Source organism: Stegodyphus dumicola, chromosome X2 (genome assembly GCF_044657685.1).
Source record: "Stegodyphus dumicola isolate Sdum_Otavi_A_Nest chromosome X2, ASM4465768v1".
NCBI lineage: Eukaryota > Metazoa > Arthropoda > Arachnida > Araneae > Eresidae > Stegodyphus > Stegodyphus dumicola.
In genome coordinates this window covers 125,514,965-125,541,966 of record NC_140781.1, presented here as the reverse complement: position 1 = coordinate 125,541,966, position 27,002 = coordinate 125,514,965, and the positions used below count along the sequence as shown (strand labels likewise).

Below are 27,002 nucleotides of genomic sequence, written 5' to 3'. Positions count from 1 at the left end.
GTTATAAGTGGGGACAATTTGCCGTTAGCGGATTATACGTTTCCCAAATTTTCCGCCCGGTTAAGGTCGCTGCATAGGATTTTTCTGAGCAATAAATGATTAAGTTTTGAATTCAATGAATAAAGAAAGTTTCAACGCATTTCAATATCCCTCGTTTTTTTTATGATAAACTGATGTGAAGACCATAATTCCGCTAATAAACATTAGGTATAGACTAATAAAATATCTGTTATACTATTACGATTCCAATGAAAAAAAAAAAAAAAATTAACAAAGTTGCGCCTATTTGGCAGTTTCTTGCCTCTTTTTTCCTTCTGTATAGTCGGAACTTCGCACCTAAATTTTTGGTCTTAACTTTAATCTCAGCTCTGAAAAGTGACTGAATATTTATCAGAGCCCGAACAAAAATGAGGCAAGTGACATTTTAAGAAGAGAGAAGAATAGAAGAATTAATAACACTTCGCGTACTTTGTAATAAGAAGTAACTTGATCGCGTACTTTGTAATAAGAAGTAACTTAATCGCGTACTTAGTAATAAGGGAAGAATAGAAGATTAGTAATAAGTAAGACAATAATTAATAACACTGCTTAGCAATAAGGAGAAGAATTATTAACACTGATTTATTCTAAAAAATGCTTATATAACACAAAATTATATATATATATATATACATACTGCTTTCTAACTTGAACATTTTTTATTGGAACAAATTAATTTAAGCTAAAGAACTGCATAAACTAAACTAGCCCAGAAAACAATATGTTGCTAACATGAGTGATTATTTATAATTTTACATTAATTTGAACTAAAATACTCGCTGCTCTTAATTCGCATTAACAAGCTTATCAAAGTTCCCTAACTGAGTATGGATGACGACGCAAATGCCTTAAGTTTATTTTAGTATAAAGCCTATTAATATAGCAACGAAAGACTGAGCCATGATGTTTTAAAATAAAATGTAACTTATTATTAAATGTTTATTTAATTTTTTGAGTAAAATGACGCATGGTTCGGGGTTTTAGTTTTATTTAGACATATTTAATTCGCGTAGGAACTATACAGTTGGTTTCGTTATTTATGGAGCAGCGATGCATATTACTGGACTGATTTTTTAAATGAATCAGCACATTTAGTCTGTCACATTCTTTGTCACGATTGGATGTAAACGTTTAAGACGGGACAAGTCTTCCCTTTTTGTGAGTTGCTGTATTATTTATAATGAAAAAATAAAATTAATTATTTAGTCTAAAACAATTTAGAAAGAAGGTATAAAATTTATTATTTTTTTCGTAAAAGTCTTAAGATAAACTGTTTCGGCTAGTTCTTATATAATATATATTGATATAAATTAACGCATTTTAAAATATTTAGTTTCATTCCGTTGATTCTAACGTACCGATATATTTATATTAACGTACCGATATATTATATATTTAAAAAATATTCTTCTCGTTGAAGAAATAGCCGGAAAAAATATGCTTCTCGCTGAAGAAATTTTTTTAAATACATTTGCAGAAATATTGAAATACGAAGAAAGAGAAACAAATAAATGAGACATCGCTGTTTATTTAAAGGTTAAAGAACCTGAAGTTAAACATCAAAGCCAATTAGACCAAGTCACAATCTTTTCCGTTGCTGGGAATAAAAATTAGTCTCAAGCGTCTAAGATGTCACACTCACGAAACTTAACAATTTGAAACCCCATGAGTTGACTTAGGAGATCGGGTAAAAGTAAAGATAAACCTTAAAGCAGCATTCAGTCCCATTAATCTTTAAATTACGCTTATATTGTAGAGATATAATGAATATGGTTTATTTGATTACGACAAAGTACGCGAAGGCAATCTGCCTCTGGGTACGAGGAGAAAGATAACTTAAAAAATTGGTATTGGATACCGCTCTATAACCACATTTAAATTAGCTGGCATGTAATATGTTAGCTGGCTTATTTGAGTTTGGCGTTCTGCTCAATATCAAATGCCTTGCAATAAGAATTCGTTTGACTGATGAAAGGTGTTCGAGTATAAAAGTCTGGTTTGTTGATTAATTTGTTGTAGTAAAACATGAGAGACTCTCTGCTTTCGGAGGAATACTATCGTGGAGGATATTCGAAACGAATTCTCTCATATTCAAGTTTCTCATGAAAATTACTATGAGTTTAGTGTTTTTTCATGAGGTTTCATAATTTCAGACTATTTAAGTCATGAATGTCTTGAATAGTCTGAAAATTGTACTCAGAGAACCCGTTCCCATGACCCACACTAGGACAAGCTTCCAGAGTTACCCACTCGACAACTTGTGGACCGAACGGAAAAACCAGCAATAGAGAATTATCATTTAATAAGCTGCTAAACATTTTGGCAGTCAGGAGTATCTCTTAAAATGAAAGTAACAAGTTTTATTTAACCCTCTGGAAGTAAAATGATGAAGCTATAAAATTCGTTGCACGTAACAGAATTCGAACCAACGATGTTAACATGTTAGAATAATTTTAAGAAAACCAAATGCTTTCAGCAGAAAATCATGCTCAGTTTACATCAGTATTACGATCTACGCAAGAATATCAGTGTAAATTAAGAAAAATTAAGAAGTTGTTACGGATTTTGAGCTCTAATGAATTAACTACGGCAGAAAATTATTGCACTTTGTTTATAGCGAAATCACAGCTCGGATTAAAGTACGGGAGATTTTCGTTACAGTACATGCTCTGAAGAATGCGGTGAGATGTAAGTGCCAATATTTTGACCCATTAGCCATGGGCAAATTAAATGTACTATTATTTTTTAAATATATATAATAGTGTTTATATTTCTAATTTAAGTAACACGGATACGCGATGGACATCAAGAACAAACGCTGTTAAAGTACTTTTATCTATAAGTAACTAAAGTACATCCGTTATTGAAAGATATAGCATCAAATGTTAAAGTATTGCAGTAGGATGAAAATAATAGTACTTCGAAGCAAAGTAATTTTTAATTTTTATGAATGTTACCTGCGTGGATTTTAATACAACGAGAAAGAAAATAAAGTCTTGCAATTAAAACCTACAACTGTCTTTGGAGGCGCTCCATTTAATAGAAGTACTTTTTTTTTCTTCTTTACAGCAGACGAGAGAAAATATTTATGAAGAATTCTTGAAAAATGTAAAATTTAATTTTAAAGATAAATATATCAAGAGAATTTGAACAAAAACGAAAAGGAGAGGTTAATAAATCAAATTACCTAAACTCAATTACAAGGAAACGAATTTTTTTAAAAGTAAAAATTAAATAAATGCTAGCTGTCTCAGTTTCACCTCTGAAATTGAGAGGAAAGAAATTAAATGAAGTAACTTACAATTTTCGATTTCTATTAGGTGAATAATAAATGTCACTGGATTTGAGTAAATTAAAAGCTTAAATCTTCTAAATATAGTTCAAGACTATAGTTTAGTTGAATAGTATCCAAATATGAAATCAGCATTAAGAGTATCTTTAATATTGCTAGCTACTGTCTCTCTTGCAGAAAGAAATTTCAGCAAAACTGAAACAATAAAAAACTATACCAGATCTTTGACTTGGTTAAAAAAAACTTTCAAGTACGGCTATTCTCTCTGGGGAAAAGAAATTAAGGGATCAAATAGATTTTGAAAAATTACTTATTACTAAATTACTAATGATAAGCAAGAAAAATTAGATTATCAAAAATGCTGGAAAAATTAATGCAATACGTTTTATATTAGTTACATTACTATTTACATTTTTCAATGTGATATGTTTTCAATGTTATCGAAAAGGAAATTTTTAATGCTTTTCATTTGAAAATTTAGGTTCATTATACGTATCGTTTCTAAATATATAGAGCTATGATTAAGTATTATTGTAAGAGTTATGGTATTCTGATTTGTAATAGTTATTTTTAATGAATATAAAAATGTATAGATATTAGTTAATTTTTTATTGTGTCTGTATGTGAGAAGTTTCCTCTTTCCTCTTTTTTATATATTTTTATTTTTATCTGTTTATTTGTTATTATTATTATTATTTTCGTCATCAAATGACAGAAAACATTTTATTACATATACAGGGAAGCGCATTTTTCTGTTTGCCTTCAGGTGAAAAAAATGTATATGCATGGCTGAAATATTTCTAAATACATTATAATATACATTTGTTTTTATGACTTTTCTAAAAATTAACGTAACGTGCGATATCGCGTATTATCATTCTATGCTCCATCAATATTTACTTTGATTTAGAGAGCTATTAGGTGAGAAAGACGAGAATTTTTCTAAGATGCCATGCTTCTGATTCCATAAAACAATGACTTAGAAGGTAAATAGTTGCTATCATGGACTGCCATCAAGACGCCGGTCTAGGAACAACTTATAATCCTCTTTTTAATAATAATAAACAATATTCTTTCGCAAAGAAGTAGCGAATAAAATTATTATTTGAATACATGATATTGTATATCTAAACAATTCTAATGTTATTTATAAATTCTTTACATTCCTTTATGATTATTATTTTACGAAACACTAAGCTATATATTAGTTAAAGTAGCTTTAAAATCTTAAGAACCTTTTTAATTTTATGCCCAATTCATTTATACTGGTGTTCTCAAAAAATGATTGCATTTATAACATTTTATGGGCTATATATCAGCAATGATCAAGCATTTTATGGGGCCAAGTAATTTAGTGAAACTGGTAAAAACAACAACCATGTTCAGTCAATAGGGAAAAGAATGTTACCACGTTGCATTTAGGAATGCCAATTATCAGTCCAATTACTGGAAGTTCCAGTTTCATTTTGTTGATAATACATTTTGATTTTCTGATATCATTTTAGATGATTTTGATTTTATATTTCTTAGACCTTCAATAATTAAGCGAAGACTGATTTCTAAAATATTTCATTACTTGTCTTGCCAACAAACGAAATGTGCCTTTTATTTTTCCCTGTGGTGTATTTTTCATGTAAACTGAAATATATATAGTGTTAATGATGTTTCACTCGATTTTCAGTTAATGACCATGTTTCTCTGTCATTTAGTTTCAAATATCAGCTTACTGACAGAAAAGTATATTAAGAAGGATAGTTATGAATGACCAGAGATTCCAGACAGTGGTTTTCTTCAGTCGAATCTTCCAGCAACAGAATGAGTTTAGAACAATGTGCTTTGTTTAAGTGATTGTGAAAATGATTTTGAATTTCGTGGTTTTAACGTCAACGACATAGGAGAACGTTGTCTAGGTTTGACTGAAGATGTTGTTGAATGTTTTTTTTCCTTCCTTCATAAATCCCGAAGAAGTTTCGATGTGAATCTCTTTTTCTTCACGCTTCCCTGCAGGATTCTTTTTTAATTAATGGAAAGAACAGGATTACATTATTTATTTAAAGCAAAACATAAAAGGGTTTTCCTGCCTAAGATCTTCCCTATTTTAACCAACAACACCGCGGCGATAGAATCGGACAAGCTCAAATCATTATTCCACCACGGATGCTTCGATAGATGTTTAGAATCAGTAATTTTTAGATGTTTTCGTTGACAGAACGGTCACATATGTCCAAGTTGTATCCCCATTCGAGACCTAGTCTAACGATGCATCAACCGACGAAATTCTGCTAACCACCAAACCATTTGGGTTTGTTTTCTTTGATTATGGGAAAGTACTCGAGGGCTATCGACCTAAGGGAAGGACTTTTTATGGAAACCGGGGGCATATACTACTTTACATATGAGGAAAACCGCGAAGGCTCATGCAGCCAGCCCGTTCACCGGCATTCGAACTACCAGTGTTCTGCCGCTTTACGGCTGGTGGGCCATCAAACTGTTCGGAGTGGTAATCGAAGAAAAGGGGAAACTTCTAGAGCTGAACATATAAGATATTTTCTCCGTCCTTCCACTATGCCTTCGTAGGGTAACGGTAGCACACTCGGCGCTTATTCGAGAGGTCCAAGTTCGAGTCCCGGCGAGGGCATTGCTTATTTTTCACATCTCCAGCATAAAAATATCCTAATGACTCTACAAACTTTGAAGAAAGAGTTCAATCCAGTTTCGGAAATTGTCTTTGACATGCATTTAATTTCAGGTACTGAAAACTTGTCCTCATATTGCTAACCATACCATCAAATATACCATTCTCAACAATGCGCTGAGTCAAATCATCCTTCGAATATTTGAAAAATAAACCTAACAATGTCTGAAATGTGAGCCTCACCTAAACATGAAAGTTCAACTCGATAAAGAAATATATAAGAAATCTATATCAAGTTATGTAAGCCCATACTACCTCTCACTGAAAAAAATATGATCTCTAACTGTAGAATAGGATGAGTTAAAATAACATTCCGAATAAAGATTATTGGTAGTGCTAAGGCGACAAGAATCAGCGTAATATTGGTAAATTTCCAGGCTGAGTGTCAAATTAGCAGGCCGAATAACGATTATGGGAAGTGCTAAGGCACCAAGAACCTGCGTAATATTCGTAAATTTTCGTCATTTGCAATTCTGCAACTGAAGAAAGAGGTTCTATGTTTAAAACTTAACTGGTCCTGAAAATTTACGGATATTCCGCTGACGTTTGTTTACTTTAACACCTCTAATAATTTAGAATAGGAATTAGGAATTTTAATTAGAAAATTTCGTGCTTTTCAAATTTTTATTTTTATTTTTATTTTATTTTTTTGGGAGGGGGGCAATTTTTTATTATTTTTTTCATATTTTTTTAAAGAAACCTTAAAGGAAAATTTTAAAATTTTTCTATGAGCTTTTTGCCTTTAAATATGATTTTTATTTTTCTAATTAATCATAACGGTTTCATTATTAGAAACTAATGACGCTCAAGGGAGAATAAATAACTTTGTCTGTTCTGAACTATTTTCTACTCTAGTTATATTATTGCATTAATTTAAAAACTGCGCTGCCCTAGACGATATAGTGATTAGAGAAACTTACTCTTAGTCCAAATGCGGGATGTAAGTCCAAATCCCCTTGAAAATTTTGGTTTTTGTGTGTAGCCTTCCCTCTCTCATGTGTGCAATGTCGGTCTACCCTGAGTAGCACTATGCGCAGCGGTCTTGATAATGAGATGGCTGAATGACGTAACCACCAAACGTTTGAAAAGCAAGTGTTCAGCTACTTAGGGAAAAGAAATAAGGTTTCAAAATTGCTTCAATAGTCTGTCGTATAGCAACATTTTTTTTTTTTTTTTTTAAGTGAACCAATTTTTTTTTTTTCTTCTAGGGTATTACATTTTTAGCGATGTCCAAAGGGAATAATCTAGAAAGAACAGATAAATAAAAGGCGCTTAAGAGCAGCTGCATTAAGTGTTTTGAGTGCTTATTTTATAATTCATGAAGTCTCTGCCGTCATATTCGGGCGTTGAAATCTTCGTCAGATCTTAGTCAGCAAATTAAAATCTTCTTCGGTCATCAGAATCCCGTGAAAAGAAATTGTTGCTCCCTTTCCAGATGAGCTATAAGAGCCATTTTCTTTTCTTTTTCTGTACAGAAAGAAAAAATACGAGACTGTTTTGTTTCTTCGGGAAAAGAGAAGTACAAGTACCTTCGGGTGTTCTTGGTTAAAACTGGGTTGAAGCTTAAATTGATAGATTTTGTTTTCTTTTTCTAAATTAAGTTACCCAAATCCAGTATTATCTTCTTATAGTCAGTTACTGCTGTACAATTTCTATCACTTTGTAATAATAAAGCAATGCATTTTGTTTCCTTCTTACCGCATGCCTTTGTGGTGTAATTGGAAGCATCTCCAGCTAGCATGGGGAGGTTCAGAACTGGAATCCAGGTAACGGCATTTCACATTTTTCATGGTTCCTGCTTCGACAAGCCTAATTCCCATTTTAAAATAAGCTTTCGTTATTTAACTGCATTATTATTATGATTATAAGGGTACAGTCCCGATCCTCCTAGCCGGCACAAGCCGGCCATATGATCAAAAAATGGGACTGGCCAGTAAAAATATATATATATATATATATATATATATATATAAGAAAAAACATATAAAATCCAAAATCTGAGTCTCAGTGCCGAATTCCAATTCTATTTTTGTTCGTATTTATACTCTTCATTATTGTCTCTGCAAAATCTTTCAAATTTGAATAGTTCCTTTTAAAATCTGCCTTAAAATTCTTCTATATATTTTTTTTTGCACTCCGGGTAAGCGTACATTCATCGACGAAGTGCCTGGCGTCCCCAAATTTATCCCAAATTAAGCCTTTAAGCATTTATCATTAATCTGTAGATGGAACCGATTAAAATAAGCCGAGAAACGCCCATGATATCATACATAGTGATATCAATGAATTTCTGAAGTGTTTGTATCGAAAGTGATAAAATGATCTGGCATTTAAATGACTACCCTAATTCTCAAAATAATTCTTTTCAAAGTTGATACAATTGTCAAAGATTAATGCTTAATTCCATTTTGTTGCTGATTATTCGGCTGCGTTTAAAGCTTTTGCACGGGGTGGAGTCAGTATCTAAATGATTCCTTAGCTGTTTATGCGTCATGTATTACAATTTAGTCTTAGATGCGGAATTAGTATCAGTTTATGATTGGGAAAATTCAGAAAATATTCAGGTTACCTTGCAGTCTAGCTGGATTTTGCTTACAAAGGTCATAACATCTTGTTTTACGTATTTACTTCTAAAAAATTCAGAAAATAATTACATACACAGACAAATTACAGATATTTTCCACTTTACAGTTTTCTATAATGCTAATCTTCGAAACTGGCACTATTGCAATGAAAAAATAATTGAGTACTTATATTTTATTTTAAAGAAATACCTAAAAATTTTGTGACACATAGCCTCTGACTGTAATTTAACTGCAAACGTAACTTCTTCCTGTAAATGCTTCGCGTGGTGATTTTCCTATTTGCCCTTTCACGTTTCATCCTGTGGTTAAACCTTTTATCGAGCTCTTTTCTCACCCCTAATGGCTTCTTTCACTTTCTTTAGCGAATGCTTTCTCTCAGCTATTTCATATTTTATTATCGAAGATCTAGAGGTAATTGCATTTATTTGCAAAAGTACTTCGTAAGCAAAACGCCTTGGTCCTTGGTCATGCGGTTTAAAGAGCGCCGATACATCCACTATTATACTCCGTCCTCCACATCAGTAAGCCAACTGGTGGAATCTTTAACTATTCCGCTATTATATTCTTTCCCTCACTTAACACCCCCACCCCCATCGTCTCACCAGTTAATCCTACTGACGTAAGGTTGCATTTTTTCCGATTCATCCCCTTTTCAAAAACTTGTTGGGAGAGTCATTTGTGGAAACAGGGGACGTTACATGATCCATTGGCTTAACAATATTATCAGTGCTTTAATTGCTGTGAAGTAATTTAAAACAGTGCGCAGAAGTGTGTAGAGAGACATTAGGATATTTCGAAGCGAGAAACGTGAAAAATGAACAATGCCCCCCCCGGGACTCGAACCACGGACCTATCGAATACGCGCCTAGCGTGTTGACCGCTACATCACGAAGGCATGCTAAGAAGGCGGGAGAAATACCTTATATACTTCCCCTTTTAAAAGGCGACTGAGAATTAGGGGGCCCAATCGCCAAATTCTGGTGGTGAAGAATCATCATTCATCATCTTTTTCAGTTCGGGCGCCACTGTACAGACATTAGGATATTTCGGAGCAGGAGACAGGAAAAAAACTGAACAATCCCTTCGCCGGGACTCGATCCACGGACCTCTGGAATACGCGCCGAGCTTGCTGACCACTACACTACGAAGGCATGCTAAGAAGGCGGGAGAAATAGCTTATAAGTGAAATTGAATGCTATTTTCAGCATGTTATTGTTATGTTATAAACATGCTTTTCCGCATTTTCATGCATATGTGTTTAAAATGCTAACATGAACTTACGAAAACTGAAATTATTGAAACATAATGCAGCTGTCCAGTGCTAATATTTGAAGGAAGATCATAAATATTAAAAAGAAATTAAAAAAACGAAAATAAACTTTGAATTTTAACGCTGAAGTTTACTGCAATGAAATTTTACTGACAAAAATCGAAAGTTGATGTATTGCAAGAAAAATACCCGTAAACGCACTGTAGCTACGCTGGAGATAGAGAAACATATTATAAACTTATAAGGTATTTCTCTCGCCTTCTTAGTATGCCTTTGTTGTGTAGTGGTCAGCACACTCGGAGCGTATTCGAGAGGTCCGTGGTTCGAGTCCCGGCGTCTGCATTGCTCATTTTTCATGTCTCCTGCTTTAAAAAAATACCTAACGTCTGTACAGTAAAAGAATATCTAAGTACTAATGTCAATATCTATTCTTTGGATCTGAGATGAGTTGCCGTTTTATACCTTCGTGCCCATAACAACAAATATCAATCATCGGTGCTCATCGTAGCGATTGGCCATCCTTGGCTGAACGTCCTTGATGCCGAATCTGTGGTTATAAATGGTTACCAAAGTCTATGAAACACAGAAGGATTCACATTTAGCCATCAGGCCACTTCTGTCTGACTTAGTCGTACCTCTAGTCTCCCAATAGCTCTCCATCGTTATTTTTCGGGAAAATGATGCCTAGAGGAGGTTTGATTCCGGCATACCGCTGGGTTTCATGTATGCGTCTCTCCTCTCCTTTCGCAGGTGGAATATGGGGTCCATCCCGAGAGTGCATGCCGTGTAAGAGATAGAGATGGTCTGAGGATGGTCTAGTAGTCATTATTTTCATAGTCTTAAGGCATAAAAATCATTAAAAAATTATTCATTGAAACAGACTTGTCTGTATTTCGAACGCCTCTTGATTAGGTGAGGAATTAATCTTTTTCAAATGTGACACCCGTTTAAAATCTTGATTAGTATAGTTAAATAAATATAACATTTCTGCATGCATAAGCTGTAATACAAAATCGTCGAAAAAGATAAAATTCAATTAATATAAATATATTTCTCAAAAGGACTTTTCACACGATATTTGCATTTTAAATTAGTACACTAGCACCAAGTACGTTTTTGAATCACGCTGCAGAGTGTTATGTTTTTTACTTTATAGATTAGCAGTTGTATAATTGTATCTTAATTAATCAATATAATAATTAGTTTAATGAATGCTAACAAAATGTAATATGCAGCTAAATAAAGTATATACGATTTGTAAAAACAACTTGCAGACGTCAGAATTTTACTTTTATAATGGCCGCATAAAAGTAAAGCAGAATGAGATTCATAAAGAGATACCTCTCTCAATAAACTTTTCAGGCGCGAGATCAAGACGCATTTTTTGCTCTGTGGGGGATCTTTTTTCTTCTGTATTTACAGAACAAGCTAATATAATTTTGTGCAACAGCTCTATATAGTTTAAATACCTTGAAGAAAATTAATCTGTTATATAGAGTGCATTAATGACAATTACCGTATTTCCTCGTGTATTTTTGCCCTTTTTTAAAACTTATTTTGTCGTTCGAAAATCAATCTGGCAAATTAATGACGATTACCGTATTTCCTCGTGTATTTTTGCCCTTTTTTAAAACTTATTTTGTCGTTCGAAAATCAGTCTGGCAAATTATGCCAGTAATTTAATTTGCGAAGAACGCGGTTACGGAAAGAACATAGCAAATGAAAAATAGTAATGGATCAACTACTGGTAACTATCACAATATTATTTCTTTAAACGAAGCTAACATTCCAACAAGAATATATCGTAATATTAACGTTACAACATCTGGCGGATATTTAATAGTAATTGAGCCGAACACGTCGCGCAGATGAATCTTAACCGCAGTTCCCAAGAGCGACATTGGAGGAATACGGATTTGGAAACATTCAAGTCATGTTATCAAATACTAGGGTCTCTGGGTACGAGACCCTACGCCTACTCGAATTAAATTGAAAGTTACGAGTTAAATTCTGCCAATAACTTAGATCAGTTTGTAAAGACATTGGGATATTTCGAAGCCAGACAGGTAAAAAATGAGCAAAGCCTTCGCCGGGAATCGAACCACGGACCTCTGGAATACGCGCCCAGCGTGCAGACCACTACACCACGAAGGAACGCTAAGAAGGTGGGAGAAATACCTTATAAGTTGTCTTAAATAATGGTTAAATATTAATAATTTTTTAAACTGAATTTAGAATACTAAATTTGAGAGAAGAGGAAAACGAAAGCTGCTGAGCTGGGGCATAATTCGTATGTTAAATATGCTAATCACCCAGTGCCATTAACTAATAATAGTTACACAAAAGATATAATAAATAGAAATACTACATTAATGTAAATACAACCCAAAAGTTGTTATAGTTTCAGAGACATCACGCAATACCTTACTTTTTCATCACAATGCTCGGGTTTAAAATTGCCATAGGTCTTTTTCTCTTGGTCATACTATTGTAATTATATTTGTCGGTTCTGATTTCAGAGTTTGAGATATTTCTCATTTGAAAGTGAAATTTTCAAATGAGAAATACTCAGTTCCAGATCAGAAATACTCAGTACCAGTACAATACTCAGTTCTTCATGGATAACATTGTTTCTCCCATACCAGGATGTGTTGACAATTTTACGCACAGCAGATTTCTGCGCCGTTTAAGCTATTTTGAAACATCGAAGACATTAACAGTAGATAAGGCTACAGAGAGCTGGAATGTGCAGCGCAGATGGGAAACTGGTTAGTGATATTGTCTGCCTTACCGAATCCAGGAGAAGGCATAGATATTCGTAAATATACAGTGGTGGGCAAAATTGTGGACACTTTTGGAAATTTTTATGTTTTTGAACTTTGTATGCTTATAGAAAACGTTACGTTTCACAAAATGCAAACTTGTATATATCAGTTTAAAGAGAATTTATTACTGAATTCAATACAAAACACAAAATTCAATTATTTGCAATACAAAAAAGTTAAACGATAATAGTTATCGATATAGATTAGATAGTGATGATTGCAGTGAGTTATCAGTACTTAGTAGGGTACACTTTATTTTTGATTACAGTTTCACATCGACGTTTCATTGAGCTGACAAGAGTTTTAAGCTCTTCTTTCGTTATTACACTATGCTAGGAAACAATTATAGCCTCAATTAGTTCCCTTTTATTTGATAGGTGCCTCATTCGGACAAGAGTTTTCAAACGGTGCCACAAATTTTCAATAGGATTGAGGTCAGGACTGTTTCCTGGCCATGACAACAATTTAATGCGCTTTGTACGAAACCACTCTTTCGATATTTTGGCCGTGTGGCAAGGAGCAGAATACTGCTGAAAAATAAACGAAGCATTGTTGGGAAAGAGATCTCTGATGGAAGGTAGAAGTTTTGGTTCTAGAATAGTGTCAGTGTATTTTCTGGCATTCAGTGTCCCATCGATGACATGAAGGCGACCAATACCATCTGCTGACATGCATGACCAAATCATAACACTAACTGGGTTCTTCACAATTGCTTGAATGCAGTCAGGATGTAGCTCTTCTCCTATTCTACGTCTTGCATATTTTCGCCCATCACTACCAAATAACGATATCTTAGTTTCATCACTCCATATAACTTGTGACCACTGATCATCTGTCCAATTAATGTGTTCCTTTGCCCACTGTAGTCTTTTTTTTTCGTTGCTGAAAATTAAGCTAAGGCTTTTTTCGTGGAATTCTACCTCTAAGTCCAACATCTGTTAATCTTCTCCTGATTGTTCTTGAACTGACAGAAACACCAGCATCATTCAGATCACTTCTGATGGCCACTGATGACATTTTTCTATCTTGGAGACATAGTCTTTTTATTCTTCTGTCATCAATAGATGTGGTGCACCTTTTTCGGCCTTTTCCTTCTTTGTTTTTTATCGAATTTGTCTCCTGATATCGTAAAAAAAAAATTCAGACTCCAGATGTTGTCACTGAACTACCCACCTGTCTTGCAATTTCAGCATAGGAGAGACTACGTTTTCGTAACACAATAATATTACATCTCTTTCTAGGTGTCCAATCTACTCTTTTATTTGATACCATTGCTTCTTGACTAAATATTAAAAATGTTTAAGAAAATTTCTACTTGTAATTGCAGTGTATAACAAACAGGTCCTCCTTCTACAGAACAAAGCAAAATAATGAATTGTTTCAAGTGTAAACATGATGTCAGCTTCTACTGGCAGTTACTAACATTTGATTGGTTCTCAGAAAAAGAACAGTGATTGGCCAGGAAAGCTAGACATTACAAACCACTTCATAACTGTTTTTTTTATTTATATTAAAGTACATATAACTTTTTTTGTATGGCAAATAATTGAATTTTCTGTTTTGTATTGAATTCAGTAATAAATTCTCTTTAAAATGATATATACAAGTTTGCATTTTGCGAAATGTAACATTTTCTATAAACATACAAAGTTCAAAAACATAAAATTTCCAAAAGTGTCCACAATTTTGGCCACCACTGTAAAGTGTTTATACGGTAATGGGGGCACTCAGAATATACGACAAGCCTAAAGTTATCTCGAGAGGCTGGCGTTAGGGAAAAAGGGATGGGACGTATTCGGACCGTCCTCCAGAGTGCTGTTCTTCAAAATTTGGGCGGAACTGAGCAAAATCGTACTGCCTCTTGTGTGATGCTCAGATCCAATGACAGATGTAATTTTTTACGCCTCACCACCATAAAATCCGTTGTCTTTTTATGATTAGTTCAGACAAGTGAGATTAGTCACAACAACACAATAGAGCTGGGATGTAAATAATAGAAGTAAGGTGAAAGTTCATATTTGAAAGTTTCTTTGGAGAACACCTGCGACGTTTGGGTAGCTTAACGTTTCAAATAACGAATGCAAGGAAAAATAAAGTGGCTGAAATGCTAAAGCAAAAATGCAGATACAAACTGAATAACGTTGAATAAAAATAAAAAAATCAAAGGAATAAAATTTACTAGTAAACTAGCCGTAAAAGAAAGAACAATACAAATAGGTGAAGGGGAAATTATGCGAATATTTTAAAAATATTCAGAACCTAGCGCTAAAAAGCTAGGGGGGGATACGCAAGGAAATGCGATATATGTGGGGATTGAAGAATTACTCTCAATTCCTTTCTTTATTCCCGAAATTCTGCGAATAGTTTCTTTTTGTTTGAAAGCTCAGTTAATTCAAGTAATACTGTCCTATTCTTTTTACTTAATTGATGCCTGAGATTTACTGTATCATGTCTTTTTTCAGAAGATTATTTCACGTTTCTCAACAATCATGGTCGTCAGCGATAGTTGTCAAATCGCGGGAGATGATTCTGAGGTGGTAAGTTTTTTATATTCTTAAGACACTGACAGTCAGAATAGGAATAAATAAATGAAAATTTCAATCAAAACAATTTGATTGAAGGTATAAATTAAACGTAATTGCCAAAGAAAATATATTAATACCTGATACACTGAGTGGTTTTTCATTTCTATTTTTGTGGCTATTGCGCCTTTATCGAATCCTATGACATAATGAACCATGTCTCATTGAACAATGAAGATGTCGAAGCTAAAGTGTGAAGCGTTTAATCGAAATGGAAACTGTAGAATTAAGAGTAGAATGACAGTATGAATTAAGCATAGAAATGGTTATTTTTTGTAATTACGGGCAAAGCATTCATGGCTATCTGCCTAAGGGTATGGATGCCTTCGTAGAGGACTTTCTAAGGCAAACTGACTTGTATACACGTTACACATGGGAAAAACTACTAAAACGCCCATGCAGCCGGCCCATTCACGGGATTCGAACCTCGGACCGAAATACCAGTATTCAGCGACTTTACCATTTGGATGCTGGTAGGCCTTTAAGTTAGAAATGAAAGCTGTAAACTATCGCTTTCAATTACAAATTATTTTTCAACATTTTAGAGATATCAGTTTTGTTTAAAATTCCGTTTTGTAAAGTTTTTCAATTTAATTTTTGGGGGTGAGTATCAGTTTGCTTTAAAGTTTGAGTTATCTTCCGATTTGGTCTACTTCTAGGTATAGTCATTATCATTTAATACCCTGAGTGCCTGTGCTCAAAGGAAAGAAAAGTGAAAATATAGTAATGGTAACAATTAATTTGAATGACTTTTAATCGCAGTTCTCGTAAAGCTTGAAATGCTTTTTCTCTGTTTTAATCCTGGTTAGAATCACGATATACTCACTGATAGCCAAGTTCCTACTTGAAGAGCATTTAGATTTATAAAGTGTGCATTAATATTAAGCCCAGCTCCAATTTAATCGTGATGCGCGTTCACTTTTTACAGCATGTAATTTTAATTGAAATACCTTATTATTTTTCTATCATAATGCTAGATTTTCCACCTGTTAGATGAGAATTTTTGGCTTGATATGTAATCACATTTAGTATTTGTGTTTTCGTACTTAGATCTTGTTGATCTCAGTTGTGATACTTAGATCTCAGTTGTCGTGTTAGGTGATATAGCTGCCTTCTGTTGATGGTAAATAACTCAATGCTAGCATCAATAAAGGTTTTGCCATTCACTTGTTTATGATCGGCCGAATATGTTGCATAATTTTTGGAGTTACATAATAAGTGTAAGTCCAAATCTTCTCTTGCTTCTGAAGCTGATTATTTTTCACCGTGAAATTATCTTCGAGAAATAATCTTTTATTCACGGCTTCTCTTTGAAGATATGACTGAAATATTATAATTTATATTTTAATTTTTTTCGATTTGAGGCCTAGGAACAAAAAAAGACATTGATCTTTACTATCTTCTGAATATAAATTAGATAGTATTTTTACATTCAATTAATAATACGCAATTATGTAAAGAAAATATTTTATCAAGTTTAGATACTATTAGTGCAATTAATGAAAAATACCACCAAATGTGATCTGACTGCTTTCGCCGTGGTTAAGTTCCCAAGAAAGAGCAAAATCCAATAAACAAATACTAAGCTTGGGAAATTAAATAGTTAAAAAGAAGCCATATTTTATATTTATATAAAAGATGGGGCTTGACTTGTGAGGGAGCAATAAATCAATTTCTGACATCTCTTTTCCTTTTAATATAAAGTATTACAAGGATAAATTTTGTGTCATATCTGAGACCTTTTCTTAATGGAGTAAATATGTTACAAGCATACTTACGTGCAGATTTAAGTTACCTACGTATTGATCCTCTGTACTGGAAGAAGTGTAGAACAGGATTAGTTGGTCTCTTATATATGTAAAACAAAGTTATACAGAGTAGTTTTAAATGGAAATGAGGATATTTACAAAGATGAAGTACAATGGAACCTTGGATCACGAACGCCTCACTTCATGACAATTCGGTTCACGAACAAATTATCTGAATAAAAAATGCCTTCGATGTGTCTCGAGTTACGAAATCACAAGTTCTCAACATGGGATTTTTGAACCTGTTTCGAGAAAACCTTAATTATCTTAATTAACATTCAGAGACTTCTGGAAAATTTAAACAAATTTTTCCAATTTTCAACTGTTTCTAACAAAGCAAGTGACTCAAACCATAAATTCGGTCCGGACGAAATTACGTCCAAACTGAGTAGCAGACAGACTTTTTAAAAGCACTGACATTTAGGATTTTTTTTAATCTATGCTATTTTATCTTGCACTTGGAAACTATTGGCTTAGAAGTTAGTCGTAAAGAAGTGGAGAAGTTCCTAAGAACTTAAAAAAGACAACAATAAGAAAGAGCTCGAACAGCTTCAGAATCAACAACAAAAGACGGCTATGGAAGAAATATCTTCAGAAGAAGAGAAAGATAGAAAATTATTGTAGTTCTCTGATCCACAAAATTAGTATAAGTTACGATGGAGTATGAATGTACCGTTTCCATTTAATGATATCACCTTGATAAAGCAGCAGCAAATTGCAGTATAAGTATTCTCAATGACAATACCATGTTTCACTGTAGAAACATTTACGTAGGCAACAACAAATCACACTGGACCAGTTTTAAGTAAAAAAACGGATCCAAAAAGTCTCAAACAGGGTCAGCAATTGCTTAGAGCTAAAGAATAGGTAGCAGAAGATGTTCCCTAAAGAGAGTTATCTGATGTTTCTTATCGAACTTAATTTCTCCGCAAAACAGTATCGTTCTCAACATTTTCAGCTTGAGCCATTCATTCTCAATACGTGCAGGTGCAGTAAAATTAATTTAAGTTTTCGTCTATTTTATCTGTTTAAGATTGTGTTTATCTTTTCTGTGTTATATTTACTAATTTCCATTGGTCTTAAGCTTGCGCACAAAGTACTGTTGTAAAGTTTAAATGAGAAATCATCTGTGGCCGAAGAAAGAATTAATCCAGTTTACATTAATGTTTACGGGAAAAATTGTTTCGGTTTGCGAACTTGTCAGTTGAGGAACAGCCTTAAAAAAATTCGTAAACTAAGGCTTCAATATATAAAACTATACATACACACTTACAGATAATGCTATTTCTGAACATTAATAATTTCACGAATGTCTTTTTATGCAATGAATTATTTTTAATCTACTCGTTTCTACTCCTTTTTCTTGAAACAAAGTTCTAGCTGACAGTCCAGGACAGATTCTTGGAAGTAAACTTGGCAGAATACGATGTAGGTGGGAAGACTCTTGGATGGAATATTACCACATTCACATGCAGGCCTTTCAGTTCACGTGCGCACATAACATTTCTGCTGAGTAACGGTTGAAACATCGCAGAAACTTCCCATAATATTTCAGCACACCGACAGTGGTTTTCGATAATATGGTATGCTCTTAAATTCGTTGCGTCCAACTAAAAAGTAGAGAGAAAAGAAAAGAAATTTAATTCAACTCAGATTGCTTGTTCAATTTGTATTGAATAGCAACCTTCGTTAAAAGCATTATAAATAAAACTATTTGCAATCATCTATTTGCGGTAAAGAGAACAAAGGTGACATAAGCATAGCAGATTTGGAATAGCGTTATTATGCTTCATGATTAAGCAGTTACTTATCGATCAAAACCACTGAACATTCACAAATTCTTTCTGGATTCGACTCCCTGAGGAAAAGACCGATTTTACGGCAATTTTGAGGACTCCCTTCCCCACACGTGTAATCTAAATATGAGTCAATTTCACTAGAAAACTAACCCACTCAAAACAACCTCACGAGCTTTACAAAAACAGTTAGAAAATGTTCGTAACTTATGCTGTATAGAATGTATAAAAATTCTTATGTACTATTACATTAAAGCGTGTAAAAATCAGAATGGATTACTTTCATGGATGTCACTTATACAACACCCAAAACATTCAGGCACAGATAGGATTCAGTGCTTTGTTTCTAAAGAAAAGTCATTTTAAGTAATTATTTCTTTAAAACCTCTTTTGGGGATTACAAGTGTTTGTCTGCATGTCTTTTTTTAAGTCTATGCTATTTTATCTTGCACTTGGAAACTATGGGCTTAGAAGTTAGCCGTAAAGAAGTGGAGAAGTTGCTAAGAACTTAAAAAGGATCACAATAAGAAAGAACTACAATAGCTTCAGAATCAGGCATTCAGGCATAGATAGGATTCATTCAGGTCCAAAACATTCAGGCACAGATAGGATTCAGTGCTTTGTTTCTAAAGAAAAGTCATTTTGAGTAATTATTTCTTTAAAAACTCTTTTGGGGATTACAAGTGTTTGTCTGTATCCCATGTAATGGATTCAAACGTAGATCTGTGGCAGTCTCATTTAAATAAGGTACCATATCAGTATGGTATTCAAATATTCAGCCAATCTGAGGAGCCTTCGTTGACAGAAAGTATGCTGTAATTTATTTTCTTTAAAAGAAATAATGATGTTTACAAATAAACAGAGTTTTATAATAAGGAATGAAAGTGTTTCTGTCATTTGTTTCTGCAGTGTAACGTTTAGATATCGGTCTGGCAACAACAACAATTTGGGCTTCCCTGCTTCGCAAGACTTAACTGCATTACAGGTCCACTCCCCTTTCAGAACAAGTCGCAGAGGTTCAACCTCCGCTATAGCCCCTCCAGGAGAGGTATTTGGTATCGGTTGGGCATAATGTAGAAGACAGGTTCGATTCCCTGTGAACGCATAGTAATTTCTCAAGATTCTCGGCTTTAGAATTCCTATGTCTCTCGGATGCCTCCTAAACTAAAACTGATGAAGACGATAATTGCCGCTTGTTTGAACTGGCCGACAAAGGATACCCATTCATTCTTCACATGGAGTGAGATGGAAGGAATTAAATACATTTCTCTCGTGTTGTCTTGAAGTGTAGTAGTCAGTCCGGTAACATGAAAATCCTGATTCGATTTGAGATAAGTTATCAGAGAATACCAGTTCTTTGACTAATCCTAATCTTTCTCTCAACTTTATGATACTGTATTACGGATATTGCTTCAAATACTGATGCCTGTAATTTAAATTTATGTAATTTTAATATTATAATACCATGTTTCAGACCTAGAATTCTAACTAATCTTTAACGGGAATATGTAGCAAAATGCGAAATGTTCAATGTTCAATAATGCTTAATTATTTAAATGATACTTATCTCTAACTTCACATAATATTTCTGTTTGTGTTTAGAGAAATATTTTTTCTGTCTTAACAAATCAAATATAAAGCTGTTATAATCTTCTGGAATAGTATGTTAAATTTAATAAGAGGCTGACAGTTTCGACCAAATTTTAATCAAATTGCTACCCTATGGTTTTATTCTTTTTCTAATTTTCTGGAACTAAAACATTAATTAAACAAATAGACAAGTTTAGCTACTGAAGTAACAAACTGTATTGAGGAAATATGCCTTATATTGCTTTATCACAGAAAAAATGACATGACAAATAGGTAAAGAAAAGCAAACTGAAATGAAGAGCCTTCGATATTAGCATGGGCTTATTAACAGTCGAAAAGTTAAGATCGTTAGAAAGGTAGCTTGTCCAAGTTCACTTGCAGCTAACATACTTGCTATATAGGGTTTCCTAGGTGTTTTCCATGCGTCCAAGCAAGTTTCTTTTAGAAAGATCCTGCTTAAAAGCATCACTCACAAGCAAATAAGCTTTTGGCATAATCAACTAATGCCCAACTAGTTATTACTTCCATATAATTGTTACTGCGGAAAATTTGCAACTTGAAATCTCTCTTTTGAATGTCAAACACTTCTGGTTTTTAATCACACTTCGTTTTTTTTTTTTAAATTCCTACTGTTAGCTCAAACTCTCCCTATATCTTGTTAAAATTTTCAATAGTTAATAAAATACTTTTTATTCATCCACTCAAGTTCAGATACATTTTTCTAAACTTGTAGTGGATGATACTTGATGTTAATACAGTTTTTTCACATATTAAAGTCAATCCCTACTTATTTATTCCTGTTTATCGGAACTAAAGATATGCTGTTTTTATTAAATAAATATATTATAAGACTTACAAATAATTACCGTTTATTAGAAATTCTCCCGTGCTGTAAAATTTAATTTTATAACAACTTATAAATAATAGTACATGACTGTGATAAATGGGATTGTAATATTTAACAAAAGTAAGTGACAACAGTAAGATGGAGTTCTAAAGCTTTTTAAAATGCATGGAATGATGAGATTATGATTAAATTAGAGATGAAACGAATGCTATTGAATAAAGTGTGCAACAATGATGATATGAATGGCGAGTTCTCAATTGGAAAGGCACTACGTATCTACCCAACCAACGAACAAGTAACAAAACATAATGATGTTAATTTTCTCGTGCCTGAAAATCTTCCAGTGCACTATTGAAGCCATCTAACAATTCATCTTTGGAACGGTAAGGCACATATTGCAGGAGAAGGATATAATAGTAAATCTCTGGATCACTGGCAGCTATGATATATGAACAATCATACATGCTGGTCTACTTCTGACTGCCCTTTTTCACAGTGGTCAATGACGGTTTGGCAACAAATGTAGGTTGAAATACAATTTTTCTTTGTTGACCTAAGTAGGAATTGACTTCCAAAAAAAGTTTTTATATTACTTGTTTCTACGGAAAACAGTTATTTTAAAGTATTATATTTATGTCAGGAATTCTTAGAATCTATAGACGATTTTCAGAAAAATTTTCTTCAACAAGGATTGCATAGCTATTTTTTTGTCGAACAGAATTTTTTCTTCGGATTGAGGAAAAATTGGCGTATAACTTTTCAAAGATTAGCCAGCAGATAAAAGAGAAAGTGAAAGAACGGGCAGAGTAAGTGGTGCCGATAAAAAATGTGTCAATAAAACTTTACAGCAAAGTGATAAAACTAAAGTTCTTGCACTGAACGCGTGCAATGAAAAAGCAATTGCATACCGGTGTAAATTCCCAAAGCTATGCTTCCTAAAAGCAGGACTTAGAAAGAAAGCCAAAAAAATCAACAACAGAATTAATTTTATTTAATTACATTAAGTAAAAAATACTCTTGTAATTTATTCGAAATTTCTTATGGAATTCTAAACTTTCATTTCCCTTTTAGAAATTTCATATCGAATCATATACCTTCAATCCTATATGTTCGATATTAGGTAACATTTCACCTCTTTAGCCAATATTGGCAGAGGGTTAAGACGGCTGAATGCTAAGCTTTCGATCCCAAGGTGAATGGGCTGACAGCATCGTTAGTTTTTTCCGATGTGTAACAAGAAGAAGGACCAATTTTCCTTAGAACGTTCGCCACTAAGATATCCTTTTACCTAGATGGGCAGCCCTCGTGTGCTTTGCTACATTTGAAAAGCCTAACCCAAAGGTATATTCTAATCAATTCTTTTCGTTTCGAGACTTTTTTTCCAGTGATCATTGCTCAATGGTTTTATCTGAAGAGTTCAAGAGCTCTTTGTTTTAGGTCTTATTATTCAAGATAATTTTTCTTTCCAGTGAATAAGCATTTCTTTATTCTCTTCTTTGAGGATTCTTCTTTTTGTTTCTATAATTTCGTTTATTCCCTTATTTAATTCGGTATATTTCATTCATATTACCGTATGCCTTTTGTGTGTATGTGTGTCTCTCTTTTCCCAAAAGTAGATAATTTCTTCTTTAATTTATAGCTCCAGAACAACTCTAAAGTTATCTAGTGCATGTGCAAATTGTTCTGAGCTTCAAAAATAAAACTGCAGATTCCTTTTAACTATCAAAAACCGTGAATTTAAAAAATTCAATTTTGGAATATTTGGAATGCATTTGCTTTCAAAAGATAAGCTGATTTTTAAAAAGAAGGAAATTAATGTTAGTTTATGTTTTTGATGCTCAGAGCAGGGGCAATGGTAAAGCAAGAGAGGCACTTGTCCAGCTAAATAATTAAAAGTGGGTGCCAAATTAGTTACGGAAATTTATAAGTTCATTTATAAAAATAAATTATAATTATCAACTTTAAACTATGTAACACACCCATAAGTATGAAAAGAATTCTGTGTTATGAACAAGCCAAGTGAACTAAGAGAAAAATTAATAACATTTATAAGGTATTTCTCCCGCCTTCTTAGCATGCCTTTATGGTGTAGTGGTCAGCGTACTCGGCGCGTATTCAAGAGGTCCGAGGTTCGGGTCCCGGCAAAGACATTGCACGTTTTTCATGTCTCCTGCTTCGACATAACCTAGTGTCTCTACAGTGGTGCCCGAACTAAAAAAGGTGGTGGATGATGATTCTCCACAAACAGGATTTGGCGATTGGGTCCCCAAATCCCCAATCGCCCTTTAAAAGGGGGAGTATATGTAAGGTATTTCTCCCGCCTTCTTAGCACGCCTTCGTGGTGTAATGGTCGGCACGCTCGGCGCGTATTCGAGAGGTCCGAGGTTCGAGTCCCGGCGAGGGCATTGCAAATTTTTTCATGTCTCCTGTTTCGAAATAACATAATGTCTCCCCACATTCATTTATTCTAAAAAACGCTGAGTACAATGTAATACAATATTATATATATTAACACTGAAGTGTTTTTTGACGTTAAAACTTATTTTGGGAACAAATGTATTGAAGATAATTTAACCTTACTTACAAACATTCTGAGCTGCATGAACTAAACTACTCTAGAAAGTACTACATTGCTGGAATAAGAGAATCTTTCTTTTTCTTTAATTTAACTAGAAATCTTACTGCTCTTACTTTGCCATAACCAGTTTCCCAAAATTCACTAATTGGGTATCGACGAAGACGGAAACCCCTAACATTTACTGAGACATAAAGGCCTATTAAAATATTATCGGAAGGCTAAACAATGATGTTTGAAAATAAAATGTAACGTGTTATTAATCATTTGCTTTATTTTTTGTATGTATGTGTGTGTAAAATTTTCCTATGAAACGAGACACATGGCTCGAGATACTGATTAGTTGTGTTCATATTTAACTTGCACCAGAGCTGTGTGTTAATGGTTATTTCTGAAGTAGTTACACGTATTGCGGGAGTGATTAAATGAATCAGCACATTTAGTCTGTCTCATTTTTGTTACAGCTGGATAAAAACGTATAAAATAGGACATGACCTCGCTTATTTTGAGTTTTTTCTATTATTTATAATTTAAAAATAAAATGAATTATTTAGAATACAGGAATTAGAAAAGGAGGTTTAAAATTATAATTTTTTATGGTTTTTATGGGCAAACCGTTTCGGAAAATTCTAAATACTGATATCGACATAAATTAAAATATATTAAAATATTTAGTTTTTTTGTTTTGATTCTAATGAACTGATATAAAAATAGGTTTAAAAAACATGCTTCTCTCTGAAGAAATTTTATAAAATACAGTTGCAGAAAAATTGAAATGTAAGGAAGAGAATCAAATGAATGCGACATCGCTATTTATTCAAATGTCAAAAGAACCGAAAATTAAATGTCAAAGCCAGCTGGAACAAATGGCAAATTTGTTTGTTGCTGTGAATAAAAATTAGTGTTAAACACCTAACATATTGCATTCACGAAATTTGGAACGTTGAAGGCTCCTGAGTTGACTAATGAGATAGGGTAAGAGTAACGATAAACTATGAAGCAGCATTCAAACTTATCAATTTTTTAAATGCGCTTATGTGGCAGGAATATAATGAGTATGGTTTAATTCATTACGGCAAACCACGTGAAAGCTATCTGCATCTGGATATGAGAAGAAAGTTAACTAGCTGACAACAGCTCTATTGCCACATCTAAATTATAGTTAGTTGGCATATTATGGAAGTCATTCATATTCAAGTTACACAGTCTACACAAAAAAGTCTAAAAATTGTGCTCGGATAATCTGTTCGCCATGAACCGTACCAGCTCCTAGAATTACCCACTCGGCCGCAAAAATTTTCGCAGTCAGAAATATCTCTTACGATGAAAGTATCAAGTTTTCTTCACATGTTGGAATGAGTTATTTGTTGTTAGAGGTGAAGAAAAGTAAAACGAAGAAGCTGCAAAATTCACTGCATTTATCAGAATTCGAACCAGCGATATTAACACGTTAGAACAATTTTAGGAAAGCCAAATTTTTTCAACAGAAAATCATGTTTGGAATTTGAACTTTGATAAGTTCACTGTGGCATAAAGTTATTTCGAATAGTTTATAATGAAACCGCAGCTGGGATAAAAGTACGGGATTTTTTGTTACAGTAAGTGCTCTAAACAACACTCTGCTGCGAGATATACCGGGTGATTAAAAAGTCAGTATAAATTTGAAAACTTAATAAATCACGGAATAATGTAGATAGAGAGGTAAAAATTGACACACATACTTAGAATGACATGGGGTTTTATTAGAACCAAAAAAAAAAAGTTCAAAAAATGTTACGATTTTTATGCATAATGGCGCTCCACCCCATATTGCTAGACGCGTGAAAGATCTCTTGCGTGCGTCGTTTGGTGATGATCGTGTGCTCAGCCGCCACTTTCGTCATGCTTGGCCTCCCAGGTCCCCAGACCTCAGTCCGTGCGATTATTGGCTTTGAGGTTACCTGAAGTCGCAAGTGTATCATGATCGTGATCGACCGACATCTCTAGGGATGCCGAAAGACAACATCCTACGCCAATGCCTCACGATAACTCCGGACATGCTTTACAGTGCTGTTCACAACATTATTCCTCGACTACAGCTATTGTTGAGGAACTGATGGTGAACATATTGAGCATTTCCTGTAAAGAACATCATCTTTGCTTTGTCTTAATTTATTATGCTAATTATTGCATTTCTGATCAGATTATTGCTTTTCTAATAAAACCCCATGTTATTCTAAGTATGTGTGTCAATTTTTACCTCTCTATCTACATTAGTCCGTGATTTATTAAGTTTTCAAATTTATACTGACTTTTTGATCACTCGGTATATATCCCAATGGTTTTGCCTATTAGCCATGGGCAAATTAAATGTGCTATTCTTACTTTTTATAATAGGGTTCTTGTGTTTAAATAAGTATAAAGGCTATATGAAACAGACATCAAGAACAAACGCTGTTAAAAAATTTCTGTCTATAAATAAGAAACGTACATCGGTTATTAAAAGCTATAGTACACAATGGTAAATTGCTGAAGTGGGCTGAAAGTAATAGCATTTTGAAGGAAATTAAATACAAATTTTTATGGGCCTAAATCAGTTAATAAGAAAACGAATTTTCCCGAAAAAGTATTTTTTTCGAAATAGAACTTAAAGAAGCTTAGGTGTTTCACTTTGGCCACTCAGATGGAGATAAGGAAAATTAAATGAAATATTTTACGATTTTTAATTTCTATTTGATGAAATATGTCTTACAACAGCTTATAACTTAGCACTTAAACATTCGAATGATATAAGTGATGCAGAAATTCAGTCAAATACTTGAATGCTATAAATGATGCAGATATTATATGGAAAATATGTAGTTTTAAAACTTCCCTATTTCAAGAATTCTGGGTATTAAAACGGTTACAAGCTTAAATCTTCTAAAAAGTAATTCACGTTTATAGTTTAGCTAAATCCTGTTGGAATTTGGAATCAACACTAAGAATTATTTTTACCATTGCTATTTACTGTTGCTCTTGGTGACAAAAAGTTTCAGCAAACTTGAAATAATAAAAGATTATATAAGATGTTTGACTTGGTTAAGAAAACTATCAAATAGGGCTATTCTCTCTGTGGA

At 33.5% G+C, this 27,002-nt stretch overlaps 1 protein-coding gene across 1 annotated transcript in view; it reads left to right on the top strand.

Moving 5' to 3' along the window:
* Nucleotides 1-27,002, top strand: part of LOC118195330 (mitochondrial sodium/calcium exchanger protein-like) — a 119,140-nt gene that overhangs the window by 12,542 nt on the left and 79,596 nt on the right. The window contains exon 2 of the mRNA XM_035366631.2: nucleotides 15,169-15,243. Within this exon, the coding sequence (XP_035222522.1) occupies nucleotides 15,196-15,243 (48 nt within the window). The 5' untranslated portion in view covers nucleotides 15,169-15,195. The remainder of the gene's footprint in view (nucleotides 1-15,168; nucleotides 15,244-27,002) is intronic.